The 23855-nt window shown below is 38.3% G+C and overlaps 1 protein-coding gene across 1 annotated transcript; it reads left to right on the forward strand.

Moving 5' to 3' along the window:
* Positions 1-1156: 1156 nt before the first annotated feature.
* On the forward strand, positions 1157-23715 carry LOC127854858 (lactase/phlorizin hydrolase-like). The gene is given in 27 exon segments (XM_052389934.1): positions 1157-1396; positions 1577-1626; positions 2014-2172; positions 2467-2541; positions 3351-3471; positions 4460-4672; positions 5127-5235; positions 6074-6249; positions 7129-7286; positions 9790-9955; positions 10168-10298; positions 11208-11328; positions 12934-12986; positions 12988-13071; positions 14901-15072; positions 15270-15512; positions 15774-15903; positions 16670-16854; positions 17911-18077; positions 18679-18834; positions 20349-20520; positions 20798-20874; positions 21521-21665; positions 21922-22128; positions 22246-22357; positions 22483-22622; positions 22992-23715. Coding segments are annotated over 27 exon segments (3915 nt in total). The 5' UTR covers positions 1157-1239; the 3' UTR covers positions 23228-23715.
* Positions 23716-23855: the final 140 nt, after the last annotated feature.

Raw genomic sequence — 23855 nt, forward strand, 5'->3', positions numbered from 1 at the left:
TAAAATCTGGACGGTGCGGTAACGTAGGCTAGGATGATGAAACTCTTTGTGTTATATGGCCATACGGGAAATGCGAGCGTTGTGTCAGTGTTCTGTCTTCCGTCCGTCTGCGTCTCTATAAAAATCAGCTGGATCCTGCGATAATTAAAAAAGTACTCGTGCTAAGCTTTTGTCACACAAATGGTTATGATTACATAAATAAACTAGTATCTTGATCATGGTCTATCTCAAAATGTATTTCAGCTAGGATGATGAAACCCTGTATATGGCTAGAGGTGAATATTCGGACAAAATTGTGGTTGCTATGGTTTCATAATTAATTGGAAACTAAACTCGTCGACCTGCCATTACTAATAAGTACTAAGCTACTAGGGTAATGACCTGCAACTGGATCAAGTTCTTTCTTCGGCAACGTTAAACTAATTCGGGACTGCCTAGGGCCGACACTTTTGGCTCCCATGACATTTTTCGTTGGAAAAAAAGTTTAAACGAAAAAGTAATATACGCGGAAAGCGTCGCCCCTGTTATGCTGGTTCATCATGTGCTTTAAGCTGAAGACGCATTTTAAAACTTTATAAAACACAAATGAGTATCAACAATGGCCAACGTTATGCGTTAAATATTTCGCATCACCAAAGGTTCTTAATGTTTTGAAATTGTGTCATGTCCGTCCGCGCCCGAGGCTGCATGGTGGGAAGACTTGCCCTTATTAAATAGAAGTTTCAGACTAAGACATAATTAAGCAAAAATATCACTGTATATTGACTTGTGAGACGTAGGAAATTTATCCTTTTTGAAAATGATATTTTAATGGGCAAGACAACTGTAGTTATGTTGCGTAGTTACCGTTCTCCTGTCCTACCTTGTTGACGATAAGAGACCAAAGCGAACCAGCTTCTAGACCGGATTCACCATAGGTCTTGCATGATTTCGACTACAAAAAGAATTATTAATATACAAAAAAATACCAGTATTTTCTCTGCGTAACATAGAATACAACATTCGATTTTGAGGTCCGGTATGCAATACGAAGAACCGCATTATAGATCCTGTGTTTGCTTTTGGGATCTGTATAAATATTATGCCCATATATTATTTACAATTGTGATATCTTAATCGGCCATAATGACGACTGTTTATGTTATCTGCATAACCACCGCGGAATTATTTATAGCGTTTGAGCTGAAATTTGACATGCTATGCTCGCACAACTGAAAAACTAAAAATATTTATACATGTATGTGCTTCAGAAATAGGGGTAATTGCATAATTATGAGTGTAAGAGTGGAAATAATCGTGGCTTTTGTGTGCCTTGTGCATTTAGGTGTTTGTGATTTTGAATTCGGACGGTTTCCGAATACCTTTCGATGGGGAATCGCAGACAGTTTGGGGTCGAGTAAGTTTCGAAGCTCCTAAATGTCATGCAATTTCATATACTACTGTATTGTAACTGAATAGTATTTTTTTTTCATATATGATGCCACAAAAGTGCAAAGTATGATGTTTACATGTATTTGGATTGCAGAAGTTCGTGCAGCATGTTTACGCATGGAAATTCTTTTTTTATGAATTGCAGTAGATCTAGACGCTATTGATGGACGTTTGCAGTTATTGAAAGAGATTGGGGTAGGTAAATCAATATATTTGTTACATGAGCATAGACAGACCTCCTATAGCTTTCTTAAATTTAGAATCAGTAATAAAAACGTGTTTTACATCTTACCGATCTCAATCATAAACTGCGTATAAAACCCATATTTTGATCGCACTTACATTTACACATGTAACAGTAGAAACAATTTTAACACCGCTGCAATACATAGCTCACAGCGCCTTCGGTAACATTTTTATGAAAATAGTTACATCTATAAGGCAGACGGATGTATTCATACTTTTTAATCAACAGTGCACACACATAATTAGTTCTTTTAGATTCATAATTAACTCAAACGGTGTGGCTCTAGGAATTTATTTGCATACTAGTATTGCAAATCTCATCCTACCCGATCGCAGGTTGACGTGTACAAGTTCGGTCTGAAGTGGGACGCGGACGCTAGCGGGCAACTTAAGGGCGTTTCAAATGAGTCGCTTGCCGCGTATGATGTAATCCTAGACCGCCTGCAGGGACTGGATGTCGAGCCCCACATCTCTGTCTTCAGAGAGGACGCGCTGGTACGATCACACTATGGTTCAAACCAATAATTGACACATGCGGTAAAATAGATGTGAACGTGAAATATCGTAGCTTAAAAATTAGAAATAGTGCAATATATCATTACAACAGTCAACAGTTGCAGTTCTAATTTTTGACCGATAATGTAAATTGTCTGAACTAATGTTGTTTTACAGTATAACTATCAGAAATGGTTCCTTCTTCTGTATTAAAAACTATTCGAGCGTCGTTTCAATTTTTTAAGTGCATAACTGAGCTAGACCATATGCCATGACTGGCATTTCTTGTTTTAGGAGTCGGCTTTATTATCAAATACAAGTCAAATATGCCAGACTGCGACGAAAGTGTTCCGGCATTTTGGTAATAAGGTAACAACAGTGTGATATAAAACTGTAAGAACACTTATCTAGCACAAAATAAATCTTTTGACGTTTCATTTACAAGTTGGTGTTGATTGAAATCGAAGTTAAACATATACAATTGAGAGTTTTCAAAATGTATGACGCTGATTTTTTTTAGTTGTAAGTTTAACAAATCGATACTTTATGTTAACGAAAATCTGTTTTCGAAATAAAGTGCACACATTTTTTTTAAATTGATTAACCAAAATGATATTTTTGAAACGTCCTTTCTCGGACTAAGGTTTTTCCATGTAACTAACGAATGTCAATTTTTGGACAGTTGCATTATATCAGAATTCTACATATCAATTGACGACATGACGCTAGTGTTTTTACAACAGCATGCGTTAAGACAACCTAACAAAGGTTCATACTAAAGGATATCAACAAATATATTTGTTTACTCAAAGGTCAAAGTTTAACCTCGGAGTACCTGTGTCTGTAAACCAAAATCAATCATATGAAATAATTTTAAATTCATTGCAAAAGTATAATTAACTTATTTGCAAATAATGATCGATACTATTCGGCGCGTTACGTTATACACAGAACTGCACCAACGTCCATGCAAAAGATATTGTCAATACAAGTTGTATTTACGGACATCGTCTTTTGGATTAATTTTATGTACCTAAAACTTTCTAAAACGTAAAAAATTAATTATTGTAATGGTGTCAAATTAAGAGTAAATACGGAATGGAAATGAACGTTTGATATAATAGATCGTTCATAATACCCGTCTGTCCGTGCAGTCTGGTACTGGTTTCCGTCTGCAGGTACGATACTGGAGTACTTCCGCTGGTACCCGGTGGGGCTGCGAGGTACTGGGTGACGTACAGAGAATCCTCAGTCTGCACACGTGTCTCTATCACGGATACAAAACAGCGGGCTTTACGGGTAGGGGCGGTGTGTTCTTTCGTGTTAAACTTTGGCCATCAATGTGCCTATATGGTTAGCAACGAAAACAAAGTGCGAATTGTACAGATTGCTTGCGTTTTATGATCTTTTTTATGTGTAATATTACTGTCCATCTTAACACCTCGGAGCAACTAAAATTGAACTGTATAAAAAATACAGTAGACTCTGCCAATACCGGACTCTCTGAATACCGGAACTCTCCCGATTCCGGACGGTCGGGCCAGTCCCGTATTTTCTCCTTCTATTTCTTTGTTAAAAAATGTTGAATAAACCGAACTCTCTGAAAACCGGAAACCGGACGGGTATCTCCGTATATTTGGTCATCTTCAACGTAAAATACATTGAGTATACCGGACGGTCTAAATTCTCAAGATGCTCGAGGCGTGAAAATAACAATACCTAGTCAGCACAGCGAGTGCGGTGTCACACATTTTGCTCGCGCAATTTTCGATAATCGGATTAAACATACCATAAAGGTGTCAAGTCGTTACCGCGCTATGGGAATCCGATTAAGTAATGTAAAACAAACTGTGAATGTCTATAATAGACGTGCGGTAACACCAAAAAGTGATTGACTCGATCGTTTTATTAATTATTTATTATCGCCTATAATAAACATGTATATGAACAACAGACAAATGACAACGGGACCATTTTTGCCATTGTAGTTTCTTTTCAACAGATTTTGATGATAGTATACATAAAATCTAAATAAAAATAGATTCGTAAGTGAAATTTCGATAGTAATAAAATCACTCTGCCGTTTTGATGCTTCAGATAACATGGTTACCTATAGTTATTTACCGTGCATTGTTAATAACTTTTATTTTCCTGCTTAAACTGTGTACATCTTATAAAAAAATAGAAGTTAATGTCGGGTGTATAATAATATATTTTTTATTACATGTTATCTTTAAACACATGTGAAATACAATGAACACAGGTAAGCATATATATTTCTTGTTAGGTCATTTCGGACTAGAACTTCCGGTGCGCTGGTTGATGGCTATGGATCCTAGTGAGCCCAATATCGAGGACACAGTTGAACTGGCTCGAGCCTGCGACGCGCCGTTATGGCTCGAGCCACTTCTTGGCTCAGGAAAGTTTCCAGAAGCAGTTCGGGTTGCGCTCGGAGGAAGGTTATCGGACATTGGCGTGGAGAACACTGCCCGTATGAATGGTGAGATAACATGTATAAATATAGGTAAAGCAGCAAGTAAAGGGCAGCGAAAAAATATATAAAAAAATCAAGAAAAAATACATAGGGACAGTCAGGAAAATAGACTTTGCTTTCTATGCGTGCACCATCGTGGTTAAGTTATTATAAGTAAACAATGAATTAAAGGCAGCTATTTTGAATGGTCATCACACCCGCTTATGAAATAAACATTTCCTCAAGTATGATTAGCTTAATATATTTAAATAAATATATTTATCAAGCGTGATATTACTGCTCTTCAAAGCACCATGGTCTACGAGCCCCACAGAGAGTTTTTGAATTTAGTTGGCATCTGACAGTCGATAAAACCCGTTTAATTGGAAATGTAACAATTGTTTAAATGTTAAGTTATCAAGTGTCAAAATAACTTGTCCACATGTCAACGATGCGTCTGTCTAAAGTTTACCCTTATAAGGTTCTGCTGATTACGTGGAGCTGGATTACCATGGTGGCTATCACGTGACACGGACAGGGAGCACCGGACATATAGGGTTCAGGGCAGAGGCCGGCCAAGCGTGGGTCAGGTGAGACGATATACCTTAGTACAGGATTAAGTAGCACGACGCTTGAATATGACGACACGTTATGGAGTATTCTGAAATAAAATAGTTGTGTGCTGTTTGGTTTAATATATTATTTGAACGAACAAGTATGAAACAAAAACAATGGCAACAAAACGCACAACAAAACGCAACAACTCATGTATCCTGATGTACTAGTATTTTATCAGGATCTTATAGTACCATGACGTATCGTAATACTGAAGACATTTAAATATGAAGATCTTTACTATGTTTAATAAGTTGACCAATTCACTCAAATGTGACGTAGTAATCGGGAGTTTAACTGATTATCATTTCAACTGTCATAAATCGGACTGAAAGGCAGGGACCTTTTCACAGATTTTGGCGTGTATTGAACTTTGTCCTTAAATGCTTTAATTTGATATATGTAAAAATTGCAACTAAATATTTACAGTAAAGAGAACACGAATAAAATTAAAGAGAGAAAAAAGTAGACCTCAACTGGGCTCGAACCACTATAACCCTTGGAGTAAAAGTCAAAAGCCTTAACCACTCGGCAACCGTGCAAATTTTGTGATTGGGGTATTTTATACTTTAAATAAGCAATCTTTGTAGTGTCACAAAATATAACGATAACATTAGAACTCTCCACATTATTTCATCGTTTTGCGTTTGTAACGCTTTATAATTTTTAGGTTTTTAAATCGTCAAAAGATGCATGCGAGACATTTTAGAGCATGGTAAATGTTCAATATTACTATTTTCACGTAAGAACTCCAAGAAAAAAATTCGAATCTGAAACACTCCATTGTTTGAATTTGTGACATTGGTCATTCAGGAACTCCACAAATTTCTATCCGACTGGCCTTCGAGAGTTACTACTCCACGTCACGACGAGGTTCCCGAATGTTGATTTGCACGTGACTGGAAGGGGCGTGGTCTCGCGAGATCCAAGCGTCTCTGACAGACTGCGCGTGGAGTGGATCAGAGAACACGTCAACGAAATTCTGAAATGTAATGAAAAACATAACACATGTTATGTTATGTTATGTTTAGCGGATTTTTTTTTCTGAAAAAAGTACGATGACGACAATGCGACAATGCGACAGTGCGACAATACGATTGCGACAGTGCGATGGCGACAATCCGATAGTCATATCGTACTGTCGCCATCGTAGCATCGCATTGTCGCAATCGAACTATCGCGTTATCGTACTGTCGTCATCGTATTGTCGCATTGTCGCCATCGTACTATCGCACTGTCGCCATCGTATTGTCGCACTGTCGTAATCGTATTATCGCATTGTCGCCATCGTACTATCGCACAATCGCATTGTCGCATTATTGCAATCGAACTATCGCACTGTCGCTATCGTATTGTCGCACTGTCAGCATCGTATTATCGCATTGTCGCCATCGTACTATCGCACTGTCGCTATCGTATTGTCTCACTGTCGTCATCGTATCATCGCATTTTCGCCATCGTACTATCGCGTTATCGTACTGTCGTCATCGTATTATCGCATTGTCGCCATCGTACTATCACACTGTTGCCATCGTATTGTCGCACTGTCGTCATCGTACTATCGCATTGTTGCCATCGTACTATCGCACTATAACATTGTCGTCCTCTGGATTTTAATGTGTAATCACGATGGCCCTAACGGTATTCCGTAGTACAGGTTCTATAACGTGCGTATTTGTATTGTTTTGTCCTCGAAATATTTTCATTTCCTTCTGTATGGTTAAAGTTTTATAAAATATGTTGCATTGATTATGTAGCCCACATACTTTCAAATATTACTACTCATAATTTACAGTATACAGTATATTTGTAATAAACAAATACAAATACGTATGTTTTAATCCTTAAACACGTTTTCACGGGCCCAGCCATAGCACGTGACAACATCCGGTCAGTGAAGCGGTTCACCGTGCCAGGGTTTGTGGACCCCAGCAACTGCACCACATGCATGGGAATATACCAGACAAACCCAGGGCAACCATCGGCTAAATTCAACAAGAAGGCGTCTGCAGTGCTTTTGACACACGTAAGATATAATAACAAGTGGGCCTGAAAGGCCCAAAGTCGCTCACCTAAGATACAATGGAACTGACCTGTTCTGTGAAGCTCAAGATATCATTAGAACAAATCTTTTGACCGAGTTTCATGAAGAGTAAACTATAAGTGTTACTTTTAACTTGCTAACAAGGTTATACTATAGCCACAAAAGGATAAATTCCCCGCCCCTTGGTGGCCATGTTTTTCAACGGACCGGAAGTATTTTCGAACTTAACCAAGATGTCATTAAAACAAATATTCTTACCAAGTGTCATGATGATTGGACAATAAATGTGACTTTTAATGTGTTAACAAGTTTTTACTATATAGCCATATAAGGAAAATGCCCCATAATAAATGTGGACTATGTAGTGTTTACAATAGCTATGCATAGTCATATAAGGAAAAATGCCCCGCCCCTTGACGGTCAGGTTTTTCAAGCAACTGAAACTGTTCTCGAACTCATCCAAGAAATCATTGGGAAAAATCTCCTGACCAAGTTTCATGATGATCGGACAATATATGTGGCCTCTAGAGGGGTAACAAGGATTTATTATAGCCATATAAGGAAAAATTCCTTGTCCCCTGGTGGTCATGTTTTTCAACAGAGCAGAACCATTTTCGAACTCATTCAAGATGTATTTGATATTATTTGAATACGTGTTCTGACCAAGTTTCATGAAGATTAGATATATATGTGACTTAAAGAGTTTTAACAGCGGCTGTGTTTTTCAAGCAACCGAAACCATATTCGGGCCAGTATTCACCAAACAATTCTTAGACTTAAGTCTAAGAATAAAGAAAATTCTTTAAATTAGAATATTCAAGAATTTCTTTAATTTTGAGTCCAATTCTGCAGTAAACATCTATATCTATATTATTCTTCATATAGAACATTTTGTTAATGACATAATCACCAGTGGAGGCCTGTATATATTCAAACACTGAACACATTTTTCTTGGTTCTAAGTCTATCTTTATTCTTAAGTCTTAGAATCAGTTGGTGAATACGGGCCCAGAACTGGTCCAAGATACTACTGGGAAAACCTAATGACCAAGTTTAATGATGATCGGACAACAAATGTGGCCTTTAGAGTGTTAACAAGGTTTTACAATAGCCGTGTAGCGAAAAAATGCCCCGGCCCCTGGCGGCTATGTTTTTCAACCAATTGGAACCATTTCCGAAACTCGTCCAAGATATCATTGTCACAAATCTTCTGACCGAATTTCAGGAAGATCGGACAATAATTGTGGCCTCAAAAGTGTTAACAAGGCAAATGTTGACGCCGAACAACGCACGACGGACGACCTACAACAGGCGGTCACAAAAGCTCACGATGATCACATTGTGCTCATGTGAGCTAGGAATACAGCATGAAAGATATGACCTGTACTTAGACATTTTGTTCGGCAATGTAGGGATAATACGACTTATCGATTGAACGTTCATTAAATGATAGATTGATGTATAAACCACTTCATGGTTTATAAGTCTGCTTATGTATGCCCAGTATTTCAAATAACTAAAGGGTCTGTGCCATTGAAACGAGCAATTTCAATATCAAACACAATTATAAATAATAAAATTAAGATTAATATGATGTATCAAATAAAAACATTTAGCCTTTGTATAGAGAATTTTAGAAGAAAGTTAGTTTGACCGTTTCCATGTTTCCATGTTGATGTCACACTTATGACGAGATTAGATTGGAAGTGAATTCAGCTATTCAGAGGGCCATTCCCTTTGTAAATACGTAACGGAATTAATTAGTAGACCTACGTATGTTAAAGTAGACAAACACCGCGACTAGTGTTAAGACTGATTTTTGCTAGACACCCCAGTCAACAGTTACGTTCAATTAAGCCGTCCTGAATAAATACACACAACTTTAAAGGGATTGTCAACCACGAATGACGAAAAAAGAAAAGTTGTAAAATATCGTATTCTTTTACAATTATTTGTTTATAATGATTAAAATATCACGACTGGTATATTAAATTACTTGAAAAAAAGTTCATATTTTCAGTATATTTGGTAATAAAATTTTGCGATATGAAATCGAAATTACGTCGCGAAAATAGGTGACATAACGATATACTGACTATAAATAACGCAAGTAGATTGATCATTTTCTGTATTAAATATATACAATTAACTACGCATGCATAATTTGCATTCCTGGGTTTACCACGTAACGATGATGATCAATCTACAGGCGTTATGTATAGTTAACTAATAAGTTACCTGGTAGACATACCCAGTAAAATTTATTACCAAATTTACTAAAAATATCAAAACTTTACAACTATTTTCAAGTAATGTTATATACCAGTCGTATTATTTTAATCAATGTAAACTAATAATTGTAAAAAAAAAGGTATTTTACAACTTTTCTTTTGTACGTCGTCGTGGTTGACCGTCCCTTTAAACATACTCGCATCTTTATGTCGATTTGTTTGCCGATATAATGTTAGAGGAAAACTTGTTACAGATAGTCCGTATGAACGGGTTCGAACGCGGTTACTGTGGGCTCGGTGGATTTCCGAGTGGCCGCATTCTACACGAGAACGGAATCTACTTCGATGATTTTCCGGAAGATTTCGGCTGGAGCTCGGCAACTTCCGCCTACCAGGTCGAGGGCGGATGGAACGAAGACGGTAGCATGATACCCCATCATATGTCTGTTATCTTAAATTGTGAAACAAAAAATGATCAAGTTTAAGGGGGAAGCCATGTCACTAACTAAAAAGTTAGCCGCGTAATATATGGAGATCCACGAAAATTCCATGTCATGTCACTCGGTGATAAGATGAGATATCCATACGCCAAATATACCAGTAGAACAAAACGATATTAATGTGTGTTTTAGGAAAAGGGCTTAGTATATGGGATGTGCGCGCGCATACGCCGAATATCATACACGAGAACGAGACTGGTGACATAGCATGCAACAGCTACCACAATTACTTAGATGACGTCAGAATACTAAAACAGCTCGGGGTAACACTGTTGTTCTATCAGTAAAAAGTTTTTTTGTCATTTATGAAGAAGTATAAAAATATGATATGGTAATTCACTTAAGTTTTGTTTAATACAATGTCAGAAAATGAAAAGCATTTATTCAGTAAATACTGGTGAGAGTTTATGATAAATCAAAGTTGCATATCTTATTTATGTAAATTATATTTATTTAAAGATGATAACGATTTTTAAGGGCCTTTTCACGCTTAGGTAAATTGACAAAATTGAAAAGAATTGTTTGAGATTCACAAATTTTTCTTGAAGTTATGATATTTGTGAGGAAACAGTAATACTGACCATTTACCATTCTCTAAAATATCCATTATGTGCATCTTTTGACGATTTAAAAACCTAACAATTATAAAGCGTTGCAACGCGAAACGATTGAATAATTTGGAGAATTCTGTTGTTGTATTTTTTTATACTACGAGGATAACATATATCCGGTAAAAAATACATTGGCAATGGTATAAGAGCGGATGGTCTAGTGGAGAGAGCGGTAGACTTTTGGTCCATGACTCCAGGGCTCAGTGGTTCGAGCCCCGTTGAGGGCGACATTTTTTCAAATTTTTAATGGTATTCTTGTTTCTTTTACTGGAGATTTTTAGACACAATGTTTACATTTATTAATATAAAGCACTTAATGAAAAACTTCAAAACATGCTAAATCTGTGAAAAGGTCCCTTTAACCAAAACAACGACCGACATCTTTTTGAGTTGTTTGAATGAAAATAAAAATACGAAAATGATTGGCGACCATGATTTGAGAAGATTAGAAAACCATAATGCCGGTATCAGTACATTATGGCCACTAATTGACAGCCTTTTTAACTCAGTTTCTGTATCTTACATAATGCAAAAGCTATCAGACAGCTCTACCAATTGCAGGTGAAGTTCTACAGGTTCTCGATCGCCTGGACCCGGCTCATGCCCAACGGGACAAAGGACTACATCAACCAGCCGGGCATCGACTACTACAATAGGCTGATAAACGCTCTCCGCAAGGAAGGTGAACTGTTGTTTGCTGCTGGCGACTTGGTCATACATTGAGAGATGAGTTTTCAGTTTTGACATCATTTATTGCAGCTAAACATAAAGACATTTAAAACAGTAGACTATATCAATGAAAATAGGTCAAACATTTGAATGTGTTATTGACATTTAAAACACGCGGTGATGTTTGTCTGGGGCCGATCCAGGATTTCTGGTTAGGGGGCGTGGCGGGATATTGAAAGATTTGTTGGGGGTCCAGGGCAAAGCCCTGCTAGGGGGTCCAGGGCAGCGAAGCCCCCCGTAAGCTCCACGATTTTAGTGATTTTGAAGGCTTTTACAACCACTTCTCGAGCATGTCACGCCTTATATACTTTCATCAAAGTACCTTCTTATAATGCCCAAAAAGTGCATAGTTAATTGTTAATGGGGTCCAGGGGGGCGAAGCCCCCCCCCCCGGAAGCTTCACGATTTTAATGATTTTTGAAGGTTTTGACAAGCCCTTCTCGAGCATGTCACTCCTTATATATTTTCATCAAAGTACCTTCTTATAATGTCAAACAAGTGCATAGTTTATAGTTAAGGGGGCCTAGGGGGGGGGGGGGGGGCAAAGCCCCCACCCCCCGAAGCTCCACGATTTTTAGTGATTTTGAAGGCTTTGACAACCACTTCTCGAGCATGCCACGCCTTATATACTTTCATCAAAGTACCTTCTTATAATGCCAAAACAGTGCATAGTTTATCGTTTATGGGGTCCAGGGCCCCCCCGGAAGCTTCACGATTTTAATGATTTTTGAAGGCTTTGACAACCACTTCTCGAGCATGTCACTCCTTATATATTTTCATCACAGTACCTTTTCATAATGTCAAACAAGTGCATAGTTTATAGTTAAGGGGGTCTAGGGGGGGGGGGGGGGGGAGGGCGAAGCTCCCACCCCCCGGAAGCTCCACGATTTTTAGTGATGTTGAAAGCTTTGACAACCACTTCTCGAACATGTCACGCCTTATATACTTTCATCAAAGTACCTTCTTATAATGCCAAAACAGTGCATAGTTTATCGTTTATGGGGTCCAGGGGGGCGAAGCCCCCCCCCCCCCGGAAGCTTCACGATTTTAATGATTTTTGAAGGCTTTGACAACCACTTCTCGAGCATGTCACTCCTTATATATTTTCATCAAAGTACCTTCTTATAATGTCAAACAAGTGCATAGTTTATAGTTAAGGGGGTCTAGGGTGGGGGGTGGGGGCTTCGGTGGGGGGGGGGGGGCGAATCCCCCCCCCCCCGGAAGCTCCACGATTTTTAGTGGTGTTGAATGCTTTGACAACCACTTCTCGAGCATGTCACGCCTTATATACTTTCATCAAAGTACCTTCTTATAATGCCTAAAAAATGCATAGTTTATAGTGTTGGGGGTCCAGGGGGGCTTTGCCCCCCCCCCCCCCCCGGAAGCTCCACGATTTTAGTGATTTTGAAGGCTTTGACAAGTTTAAATATGTGATTTAGATCTAGTTAAGTGTGAAACATCAAATGAATTGACTTTACTTTGGCGATTTTAGGGGGGGGGGGGCGTACGCCGCGTCCGCCCCCCCCCCCCCCCCTGGAGCCGCCTATGTTTGTGTCAGGTATTGAGCCGATGGTGACCCTGTTCCACTGGGACCTTCCGCAGGCACTTCAAGGAAGTAGGGGGCTGGCTTAACGAGACCATCACGGAACGCTTCCGGGACTATGCGAAACTCTGCTTCGACAGTTTCGGCGATAGGGTATATATTTAAGTAACATTCTTTGTATATCAGTTGTAAACTTTTCGTACAAATATAAATATTTTGTCAAAATGTAATTGTAATATTGAGCTTAACTTATTTTCAGTTTGGAACAAAGTTATTTAAAACAAACAAGAAATATCTTTAAAAAAGATATACGGCGTAAATAGTTTAATGAATGAGATCAAGGATAGCGAATGTCTTTTTCTGTGCAGTTCTTAGCTGCATCACACGCAGTACGGGATGTTACGGGGAGTTTTCGCGGCTTATTTTACATTATAACATATTGCTGGTCATAAACCTATAGATACAAAACAGAAAACCACAAGAAGATTGGAAGTGAAATTTAAACATATGAGTCAACCGGCCACACGAGAAGTATCCGTATTTATAGGCGCGTTCTTCGAACAAACCTGTTTTAGTGGTTTGTCGGGCATTGCTATTTGATTCGATTATTAACAGTATCAATTATCATCGTGCTAATGCTTAAAGTGATATTATGGGCATTTTGCACTGTTGAATTGAGCTGAAAAGAATTAACAGGCCAAAATAGTTAGTTAAAATGTGGTTACTGATTAATTATCTGCAACTCACCTTGCTACCAGTTGTTTATAAAAATATATTTTATATTCGATATTCTTACGTGACCCACCCAGTCCTGTAAGCTGAAATGATCCGTAAAACAATTTCGTGTCTTTGTGTCGTATGAACAAATCTGCACTAAAACTAAATTTAGGTTCAACTCGTAAACGCATGATCAGTTGTCAAACGAAAGTACGGTTGATATTCAAATGCATTATTTTTCTCTTTCTGGTATATTGTTTTAGTATGATGATGCTGCATTAATTAATATAAGTGTATATGAAGTAGAAACATCAAAAATAATCAACGGTTGCGATAGACACCTATAAACTGTTACATGCTCATAATATCACTTTAGTACATTAGGCAATATGGACGAATAATTATTGTTAAATTTATCAACAATAATATTTATCATTGTATTGTTGAAAACACATTAAGAATCTATTATTTACATACCATAATTATATTGCTGAATATCTTCATTTAACATATTTCTGGTCTAAAGAAAATTCCAGGTCACCTAGTTCACGGATAGCGTCTTTATTATATAACGATTATTTTACTGGCCGCCAACTCCGGTGATGACCTGTATATAAACTCTGAATGTCCGCGAAATGACCCGATATACCTCGCGGGTTGAAATGCAATGCTTTAAAGTGAGGCCTCGCTTCCATTGCTCTTTATACTTTAACATGTTAACATGTTGACAGGAATAAGGAAGTAAGAACTAAATATGAGAACATAGCCTTTTAAGTATAAACGCTCTTGCGCTGGTAATACTCTGAAAATAAAAGGTGTACGCACAAACTGTATTGATGTCGAGAATTGAGTGTAAAACTGTTCTATCTATTAAGCCTTTTCATTCGAGATAAAATTGTTTCATACAGTAAAACAGTGTTACAAAGACGCGGATATGTTTCCAATGTTCTGGTGGTAAACTCAAATCAGCCAATGGAATAAATGAAGTGTATTCATTCGTACCTAGCCGCGGGAAATTTTATTGGAATTTTATTGGACACTTACAAAGGTCAGGCTAAGGTGAAAAGCTGGCTTATGCAGCTTACGCCGAAAAAACAACAACAACTAGGCATGATTTTTACAAATGCATAATAAAGATTATGACAAATTGTACGTGCTTGTTAAATTGCCTAAGTGCTTAATTGTATTCAGTATGCTAACATATTCGCAATTGATCAAATGTATAAACGAGTCTAACTTTTTTATTGCATTACAATGACTTTAAGGTGAAATACTGGATAACATTCAACGAGCCGAAAATAATAACCGTTTCCGGTTATGACGATGGTTGGTTCCCACCTGGACACAAGTCCCACGGCGTGGAGGGGTACCAGGCTGCACACAATCTCATCAAAGCGCACGCGGAAGCCTACCGCGTGTACAATCGGTCACAAAACGGTGAGTTTTTTTGTAGATTTTTTGTCAACTGTTCGATACCCAGGATCTTTGCGTACATACGTTTAAGGCGCAGTCATGCTTTCATTTGCCGCACGGAGTTAATATAAAACACTTGTTGATTTTGCTTTTTTGTATCGGGAAAACCAGCCTATTATGTAATTAATGCACTATTGCACACATTTATTATGCTTTTGTAGGTAAAATCGGCATTACGATCAGTATCGGCTGGGCTGAGCCGCTTGACCCGTACAACCCAGGGGACCTGGAGGCGTCCGAGCGCGCCACGCAGTTCAGCGGCGGCTGGTTCGCGCACCCCATCTATGTCAACGGAGACTACCCGGAAGTGATGAAGGTTATCATAGCGGAGAAGAGCCGTTCACAGGGGTTCAATGCGTCGAGACTTCCGGAATTTTCGGACGCCGAAAAGCGGTTCATTAATGGTAACATGACAGCTTTTGTACAGTCTGTACATGATCTATAAGAGTAATTACAATATGTCTTATTGTTGACAAATTACAAATAAGTGTATGTTGATTGTATATTTAATTATTTATACATTTTACAAATATTTTATAATTTCGAGGAATCGCAGAATTCAATGGAAGTGCATTAATTGAATAAGTTTACTTATTCCTTTCCTTTTTGTTATTCATTTTCATGAAAATAAATCAACGCATTTCTTAGCTATGTTTTCTTTTCAGGTACATTTGATTTTTTTGGACTGAATTTCTATTCTGCCGAACTGGTGACCTCTGACTTTTATGACTCAGTGATTCCTAGCTATTATAATGACAAAAGCACGAAGGGGGTAGAGAACACCAATTACCTTGGGTGAGTATATGTCGTATTTAGCGATTGACATAGATGCATATCCGATCGAGTCGACCAATCGTCCAGCATATACATGTACCAGAGATTTATTCGCATTAACATATTTTATATTTGAATAACGGGCTAATTTACAGAAACAGCCACGAGGCGGAATTAGAGGTATTGTTTAATTCTTTAAACTTCAAGATGACTTCCAACCCAACTTTCCCGGTATAATGACCACAAACCAAGCATTCATTCGACAGGAAGTAGATTGAGCTAGTGTCAGTCTAACGGACTGAGCGTTTCATGCTAGAAAACTCAGTGGGCGAACGATATCTTATCCGACGACTGGTCAAATGGAGTTTGTAGCAACACCTCATTAGAATAAAGTACACGAAATACTGTTGATACATTTTTACTTCCAGGTCCGCAAAGCAATTAAGTTTTGTTTTTCTGAGTGAATAACCTATTTATGCCTAGTGGACTCTCCCATTCTGCAAAATTGGATCAATTTATTTTCAAATCTAGGAATGTCTAGTATATTTATTTCTATATTTAGAATATTTCAAACAGAAATTCCTTTAAGCAAACAGCGCAGACCCTGATGAGACGCCGCATCATCTCATCTGGGTCAACGCTGTTTGCCAAGGCATTTTTTCTAGACGCTAGGCATAAATGGGTTAATTAAGTTGTCAGGAAAATTATTATGTACGATTAAAGGAGACAAAAAGTCCTCTGCATAAGTTTCAACGTGATAGTGACTGCAGTACTGATGTGCTTGTAGTTCCGGTTCCAGCTGGCTCAAGGTGACTCCATTCGGGATGCGTAAGATCCTTAACTGGGTCAAAAAGGAATACAACAACGTGCCCGTGTACGTCACGGAGAACGGCGTGTCCGATCGTAACGGAACGCTGAGGGACTATCACCGCATCCACTTCTATAGGACCTATATAAATGAATTGTTGAAAGGTAAAACCGTTTGACTGCCGTGCTTGTTTATGATGAACATGATAACATTTTTGTATGCCACTGTGTTTTTAGGTCAAGCTTGAGTCTATTCAAGATCAATTTTGACCAACATGTTTGCATCATTGCGTTTAATGTTATTTGTTCTGATTTGCATAGGTAGTGATAACTCCACTGTCGATTTAATTCTCCGTCCAGCGGCTCAATTTACTTATTAACTTGTTTTGATCCGAAACTTATGTTAGAAGCAGTATAACTTAGGTTTTACAAAGCAAAGTATAAAAAACAAAGTCGCTATTAATTTATTATGCCTCCCCACACTTCGAAGGAGAGGGGGTATATTGTTTTGCTGGATGTCGGTCTGTCAGTCTGTCTGTCGGTAGACCAGTTCGTTCCCGATCAATTACTCTCCAACGGAATTACCAATTGGCTTGATATTTCACATGTACATTGGCCTTGGACAGTAGATGACCCCTATCTACATTGTAGTCACTAAAGGTCAAGGTCACTATCACAATAAGTGTAAGAATCGTTCCCGATCAATAACTGGTCTACGATTGGGTTGATTAGCTTGATACGTCACATGTGCATATGCCTTGGAGAGTAGATGGCATCTAAGGAAATTGGGGTCACTAGGCAAAAGCTTAAGGGCACTGTGTAAAAATCGTTTCAGATTAATAACTCCTCAAGGTATTGACCCATTGGCTTAATACTTCACATGTGCATTGGCTTGGGCAGTGGATGAACCGTATTAACATTGGGTCACTAGTGCAAAGGTCAAGATCACTGCCACAATAAGTGTGAAATCGTTTCCGATCAATGACTATTCAACTAATTGACTGATTGGCTTGATATTTCACATGTGCATTGGCCTTGGACAGTAGATGACCCCTATTGGAATTGGGGTCACTAGTTCAAAGGTCAATGTCACTGCGACATTAAGTTTAATTGGTTTCCGTTCGATATGTCATCAAAGTATTAAGTGATGGCCCTGTTTGAGAGGGCATCTGTCTCTGACCGCGGAGCTCTTGTTACTATAGCATTCTTTATTCATTCAAGCCATTCGCCTAGATGGCTGCAACGTGCGAGGCTTTACAGCGTGGTCGTTAATGGACAACTTTGAGTGGAACACGGGATACAGCGAGAGGTTCGGCATTCACTACGTCAACTTTTCCGATCCGCAACGGCCTCGTATTCCCAAAGGCTCTGCATACTGGTTCAGACAGGTATTTACTCTGCATACCGTTTCGGCCAGGAATTGGTTCTGCAAACTGGTTCAGACAGGTATTTGCTCTACATACTGTTTCGGACAGGTATTTGCTCTACATACTGTTTCAGACAGGTATTTGCTCTTCATACTGTTTCAGACAGGTATTTGCCCTTACATACTGTTTCAGACTGGTATTTGCTCTATATACTGGTGCAGTCAGGTATTTGCCCTTCATACTGTTTCAGACAGGTATTTGCTCTACATACTGTTTCAGACAGGTATTTGCTCTACGTACTGTTTCAGACAGGTATTTGTTCTACATACTGTTTCAGACATGCATTGATTAAGCTGTTACAATTGTTGTGACAAAGCTTGGGGAACGTTGCTATTGCTGTAGTTTATTTACCGAAACGTTAAGTGCCATTGCAGTCATAAGCACTTTATTTATACCAATCCAAAAATGTAAAGCGATTTTATTAATGGACAATCACATTTTGGATACTGTTTGAATGTGGATGTTATGTCATATAATAATTGACGTGTTTCGTGTGCATTATCCAGAAGTGAGGACAATGTGACCGTCAGTATAAATTACATGATGTATTATGCTATTTTAGCTGATAGAGGAAAACGGCTTCAAAAAAGGTTACCCCGGCATTGGGGGTAGGGGTACAGCTCCGGCGGAAGAAGGAAAGTTCTACTTTGGAACATTCCCAGTGAACTTTCTATGGGGTGTTGACAACGTAGATAACACAAAGACTGCTCACTTAAAGGTATTTTACAGTCGGAGGGGACACAACTCGCGATCAATTTCACGAGTCGTAATGCAATTGGAGACATTAAAATGGGCCCTGTACGGAATACCGTTAGGGCCATCGTGGTTACACATTAAAATCCAGAGGGCGACAATGCGGTAGTGCGAAAGTACGATGGCGACAATGCGATAGTACGATGACGACAGTGCGACAATACGATGGCGACAGTGCGATAGTACGATGGCGACAATGCGATAATACGATGACGACACAACGATAACACGATAGTACGATGGCGACAATGACTATGACTATCGCATTGTCGCAATCGCACTGTCGCCATCGTATTGTCGCATTGTCGTCATCGTACTATCGCGTTGTCACATTGTCGCCATCGTACTATCACATTGTCGCCATCGTACTATCGCATTGTCGCCATCGTACTATCGCATTGTCGTCATCGTACTATCGCACTGTCGTCATCGTATTGTCGCATTGTCGCCATCGTACTATCGCGTTGTCGCATTGTCGCCATCGTACTATCACATTGTCGCCATCGTACTATCGCACTTGTCGCCATCGTACTATCACATTGTCGCCATCGTACTATCGCATTGTCGCCATCGTACTATCGCATTGTCGCCACCGTACTATCGCATTGTCGCCATCGTACTATCGCGTTGTCGCATTGTGGCCATCGTACTATCGCATTGTCGCCATCGTACTATCGCATTGTCGCCATCGTACTATCGCATTGTCGTCATCGTACTATCGCATTGTCGCCATCGTACTATCGCATTGTCGCCATCGTACTATCGCATTGTCGCCATCGTACTATCGCATTGTCGCCATCGTACTATCGCAGAGTCGCCCTGCCCTCTGCATGTTAATGTGTAACCACGATGGCACTAACGGTATTCCGTAGTCCTGCGGACCGAACATCGAATCTTACAGCAGTTATTTTATAGTCATAAGGACTGAATTCAAGACAATAATCAAACATGCTTTATCCATAAAATAGTTACATCCATCACATATATGAGAAGAACGACACATTATTCGTTAATTGTAAACAATATCGCAAGTGCTCGTGTGTGACAGTCTTGATATTGGCGACAACTATTTTATACTGCGGGATACCGTGCAATTTTCTTTTTCTTTAAAATACATTTATCTCGGTTGCCTTTTAGAGACTTATTTGAAGTTTAATATTTATCCTCATATGAAATTATTATACTCACAAGAGAAAAAACTGTAATTGTCTAAGAAACTTCCGAATGGGCTAATGCAAACAGTTTATTGGCGTATTTAAAGCTGCCAATAATAAGTTGAGCTACATAATTCGAAAAAGAATGTAATAGATCGTGTATATATTATATTTATCGTATGGTTTTGATCGTCGTTTTGATATCGTATAACCTTATGGGGTCTTGAGTTCGATATACAATAAACATATTAATTATCTCCCCTTTAGGAGACAATCTAACGCTGTATTACAATTACTGGTTGTTTTGCACGATATTGTTTTACAGGTGAACGAGAAGCTCGCTCATATTTCGTGGAAATCCGTGATTCCCAACAGCAATGGTGATGTGGACAATACAGTGATTCAGGCGTATATGAAATACTTCAATGAACTTGCGGACAGCAACGTTCAACAGGTTGGAGTTTTGGGGTACGCGGATATACCTGCCTACATACAAGGTGAATTAATTAAACATGATTCTTTGACTGACAAATCAATCTTTTAATGCTTACTATCTTTATATGCATCTGGCGTCATGATTACATTATCCTCTTTTCCCCAAGTGACTGCCTTTTATTGAAGAATATTATTTAATACAGACATTTAAACTGTAAGAGGAAATTGTTTTAACCAATATATTTAGCGTATAAATGTTGCATGTCATATTTCAAAGGTATGCTTAGGATGCCTCATACTTACCTTTCTCTAACCCAACACTGTTTGTTGATAACGCAGGCGGTTGGAATAATGTGTCAGCTGTGGACCAGTTCGTGGCTTTTGCGCAGCGGTGCATTACCCACTTCGGAGGCAAAGTATGTACCATTAAAAAAAGTCAAAACTGTTTTAAGCAAACCTGAGCTCAATATGCCTATCATTAACTTGTATGTGACCGCATGATGTCCTTCGTGCATTGTTAATTGTGAATCGTTACTCTATATGCAATGTTCACATAATAAAACACAACATTAAACATGTTCACATACTACACCAAAATGAACATTGTGTGTCTCTTTTTCTAAATTGTTTAAACTGTTTCTGTCCGTTATAAAAGTAGGTTACCCATGCTCAAATATGTTACAAGTATATAACAATCTCATGTGAATATCGATAGGCGGAGCACTTTTATTGTATATTAATACCTCAAATATATGCCCGTGGGGCTCAAGCTGGTCGAGTTGCAGCGCGTATGCTTTTGTTCTTGACGGACTTTTTTGGAATCTTAATTATTAAGGTCTTATTGAACTTTTCGTTTTTAATTATTTTAAAATATACCGAATATTGTACTTTACTCAGTTAAATATTAAAAGTCATAAATTATTATACGGGAACATCTTTGAAAATGACTATCTAAAATGCGTTATGATTAACTTATTTTTACATGACGCCAACGTGCTAAAATGTTTGATAAGTGTTGTGTAACATCGTAAGGTAGTCCAGTGATTAGTTGTTCGCCCACAGGTGACAAAATGGGTTATTCTTGAGAATCCAGTACGGTACATAGACGAGCAAGAGACCTCACACAGACAAGTGGTCGCCAACAATTTGTTTCGTGCTTACGCAAGGACGTTCCAGATGATTGGAAAGTTAGCTACAACACACAAAAGTTAGGGTTATAACGTACTTTATAATTTATTTTAAATATAAATTCACAAATATTTAACATGTTTTAAAACAGTTTTTAAGCTGCAAGGGTTTTTTAAGTGGTTATGCGTATAACATCTTGGGTAAAACAAATTAACCGTACTAAAGAATATGACACATGTCTATTCTACTTTAGTTTTTTTTTCTGAAATTAAAACAATACCAATATATTAATTCTTAAGAGATGATGTTACCAATCACATATGTATGGCTTACAGCGGGTATATCAGTCTCTGTTACCTGGATGGAGCCCGGCGATGAATTTGCTCCATCAGACTGTGAAGCTTCCAGTAACGCCATGGCAGCAACGCTGGGCTGGTTCCTAGACCCGTTGTTTGGAATTGAAAGTTCGCCAATAAACCTTGCAATTAATGGGGCCGATGTCAATAGATCACAACTTGTGACGGATTTAGGATTACCGATCCGTATGTAATCAGTTATGGTTCTTAAAGGTGTTGATTTGTATTCAATATTGAAAAGATATCTCCAATAAACATGCACACGGAATTGCGAAGTAAAACTATTTGTGCGTGATGTTTCAGGGATGGTAGATTTCGCGGTCGTCTCGGTTGGTACCATTTCGTGGTGTACAAACAATTCTGCTGAGCTTTCCTCGCCTTCATCCATCCAGTGTATGACCAGAGACAGCGAACGGTTCGTGTGATTTCATCTTTCTTGTAATATTGTTGAACTTAACTTCTTTATGTTGGCAAAGTGAACAAGCAGAACATCCACTTAGTTTAATGCGTTTCAACATTAAATTCTAAATACATTTTCAGTCAACCACAATGGGGTATAAGGAAAACTCTCAACTGGATTAAATACAGATATTCAAATATCCCTACGTATGTCAAAGCAAACGTTGTAACTGACAAGGAAGCAGACCAGATGCTGGCGTATTTTGTCGAAACCTTGAAAGGTATACAGATATACCATTCTAAAACTGATAAATAGGCAACTTACAACATGAAAATATAGTCAGACAAATAAATATAAATTTCTCTTACTGTATCATGCTGCACAAATATAGTTTAGCTCAACTGCGATAATCGTTCCATAAGTTTTGGCAATTAGTCACATGCTCCAAACATCCTCAGGATGCCAACACTGTTTGTTGTATTCGCAGCCAGAGTTTCATTTTTGCTGATATTAAGAAACATGTCAAGGCATCATGCAAATTCATTAAGCTACATTTAGTGGCATATACATGCTCTTTCCTGTCTTCTGATCGGACAGTTGTATAGACGTTTTGGTCGTTCTTAATTTGGTCGTGTTCGTATTTACCTAGCATCAAAGCTGGACGATGTCGAGGTGGTCGGCTTTATAATTCCATTGAGCACGCTTCGAGGTCGACTCGAAACAATGATCCAAGCCATTATTGACGCTAACGGTATAACTCGAGATTTACTGGAAACTGAACGCATGCAGTCTACTACAGTATCCATTACTTCAGGGGAACCTTCAAGAAAACAAATCTTCGGGTTTTATATTTTTCAAGTTTTGATAATGTTTATGCTTTGTTGAAGCTTAGGCATTTTGGTTATAGCAATATTAACCATTTATGGTGTATTTCATACCACTATTTCATACATGAGAACATCATTTCTCAAATCGATGATATGACGTTCTTTAAGTTAGAATATAGTTATTTTATTGACTGTTATAAATAAATTTGTTTGAAAAGACACATAAAAAATAACAACATATTACTAAACAATCACCATGCTGACACATCGGAGATCGCAAGTGAAGTGTATTCCGTTTCGGAAAGAAGACTTGTCTTTACCTTCATAATTGTTGCATGAATAAAATTTGCTTGCAAACGATGGCAGTGATGAAATTAATGAACAATCATATAACTTAAAACTAGAAGATATTATGTTCACTCAATGACTTCATGTGTGAATGTTTTAGTTCAAAGACGCTCCAAATTATTCAATCGCTTCTCATTTTGTAATGTCTTTAAATGTTATCAGTTTTAGATGTTAATTATTAAAAAACAGCAACACGTTTTTCATCGTGAGCTTATTTCATAAGTGTTATTACTCTCCCTCATATACAGTGTTATATAATTAATTCAAATATGTGACAAAATTCCAGTTCAATAAATGTTTGTTGTCTTTCAAACGCGTGTGCCAGAATGTTCGTACAC

The sequence above is a fragment of the Dreissena polymorpha genome, chromosome 1 (assembly GCF_020536995.1).
Source record: "Dreissena polymorpha isolate Duluth1 chromosome 1, UMN_Dpol_1.0, whole genome shotgun sequence".
Lineage (NCBI taxonomy): Eukaryota > Metazoa > Mollusca > Bivalvia > Myida > Dreissenidae > Dreissena > Dreissena polymorpha.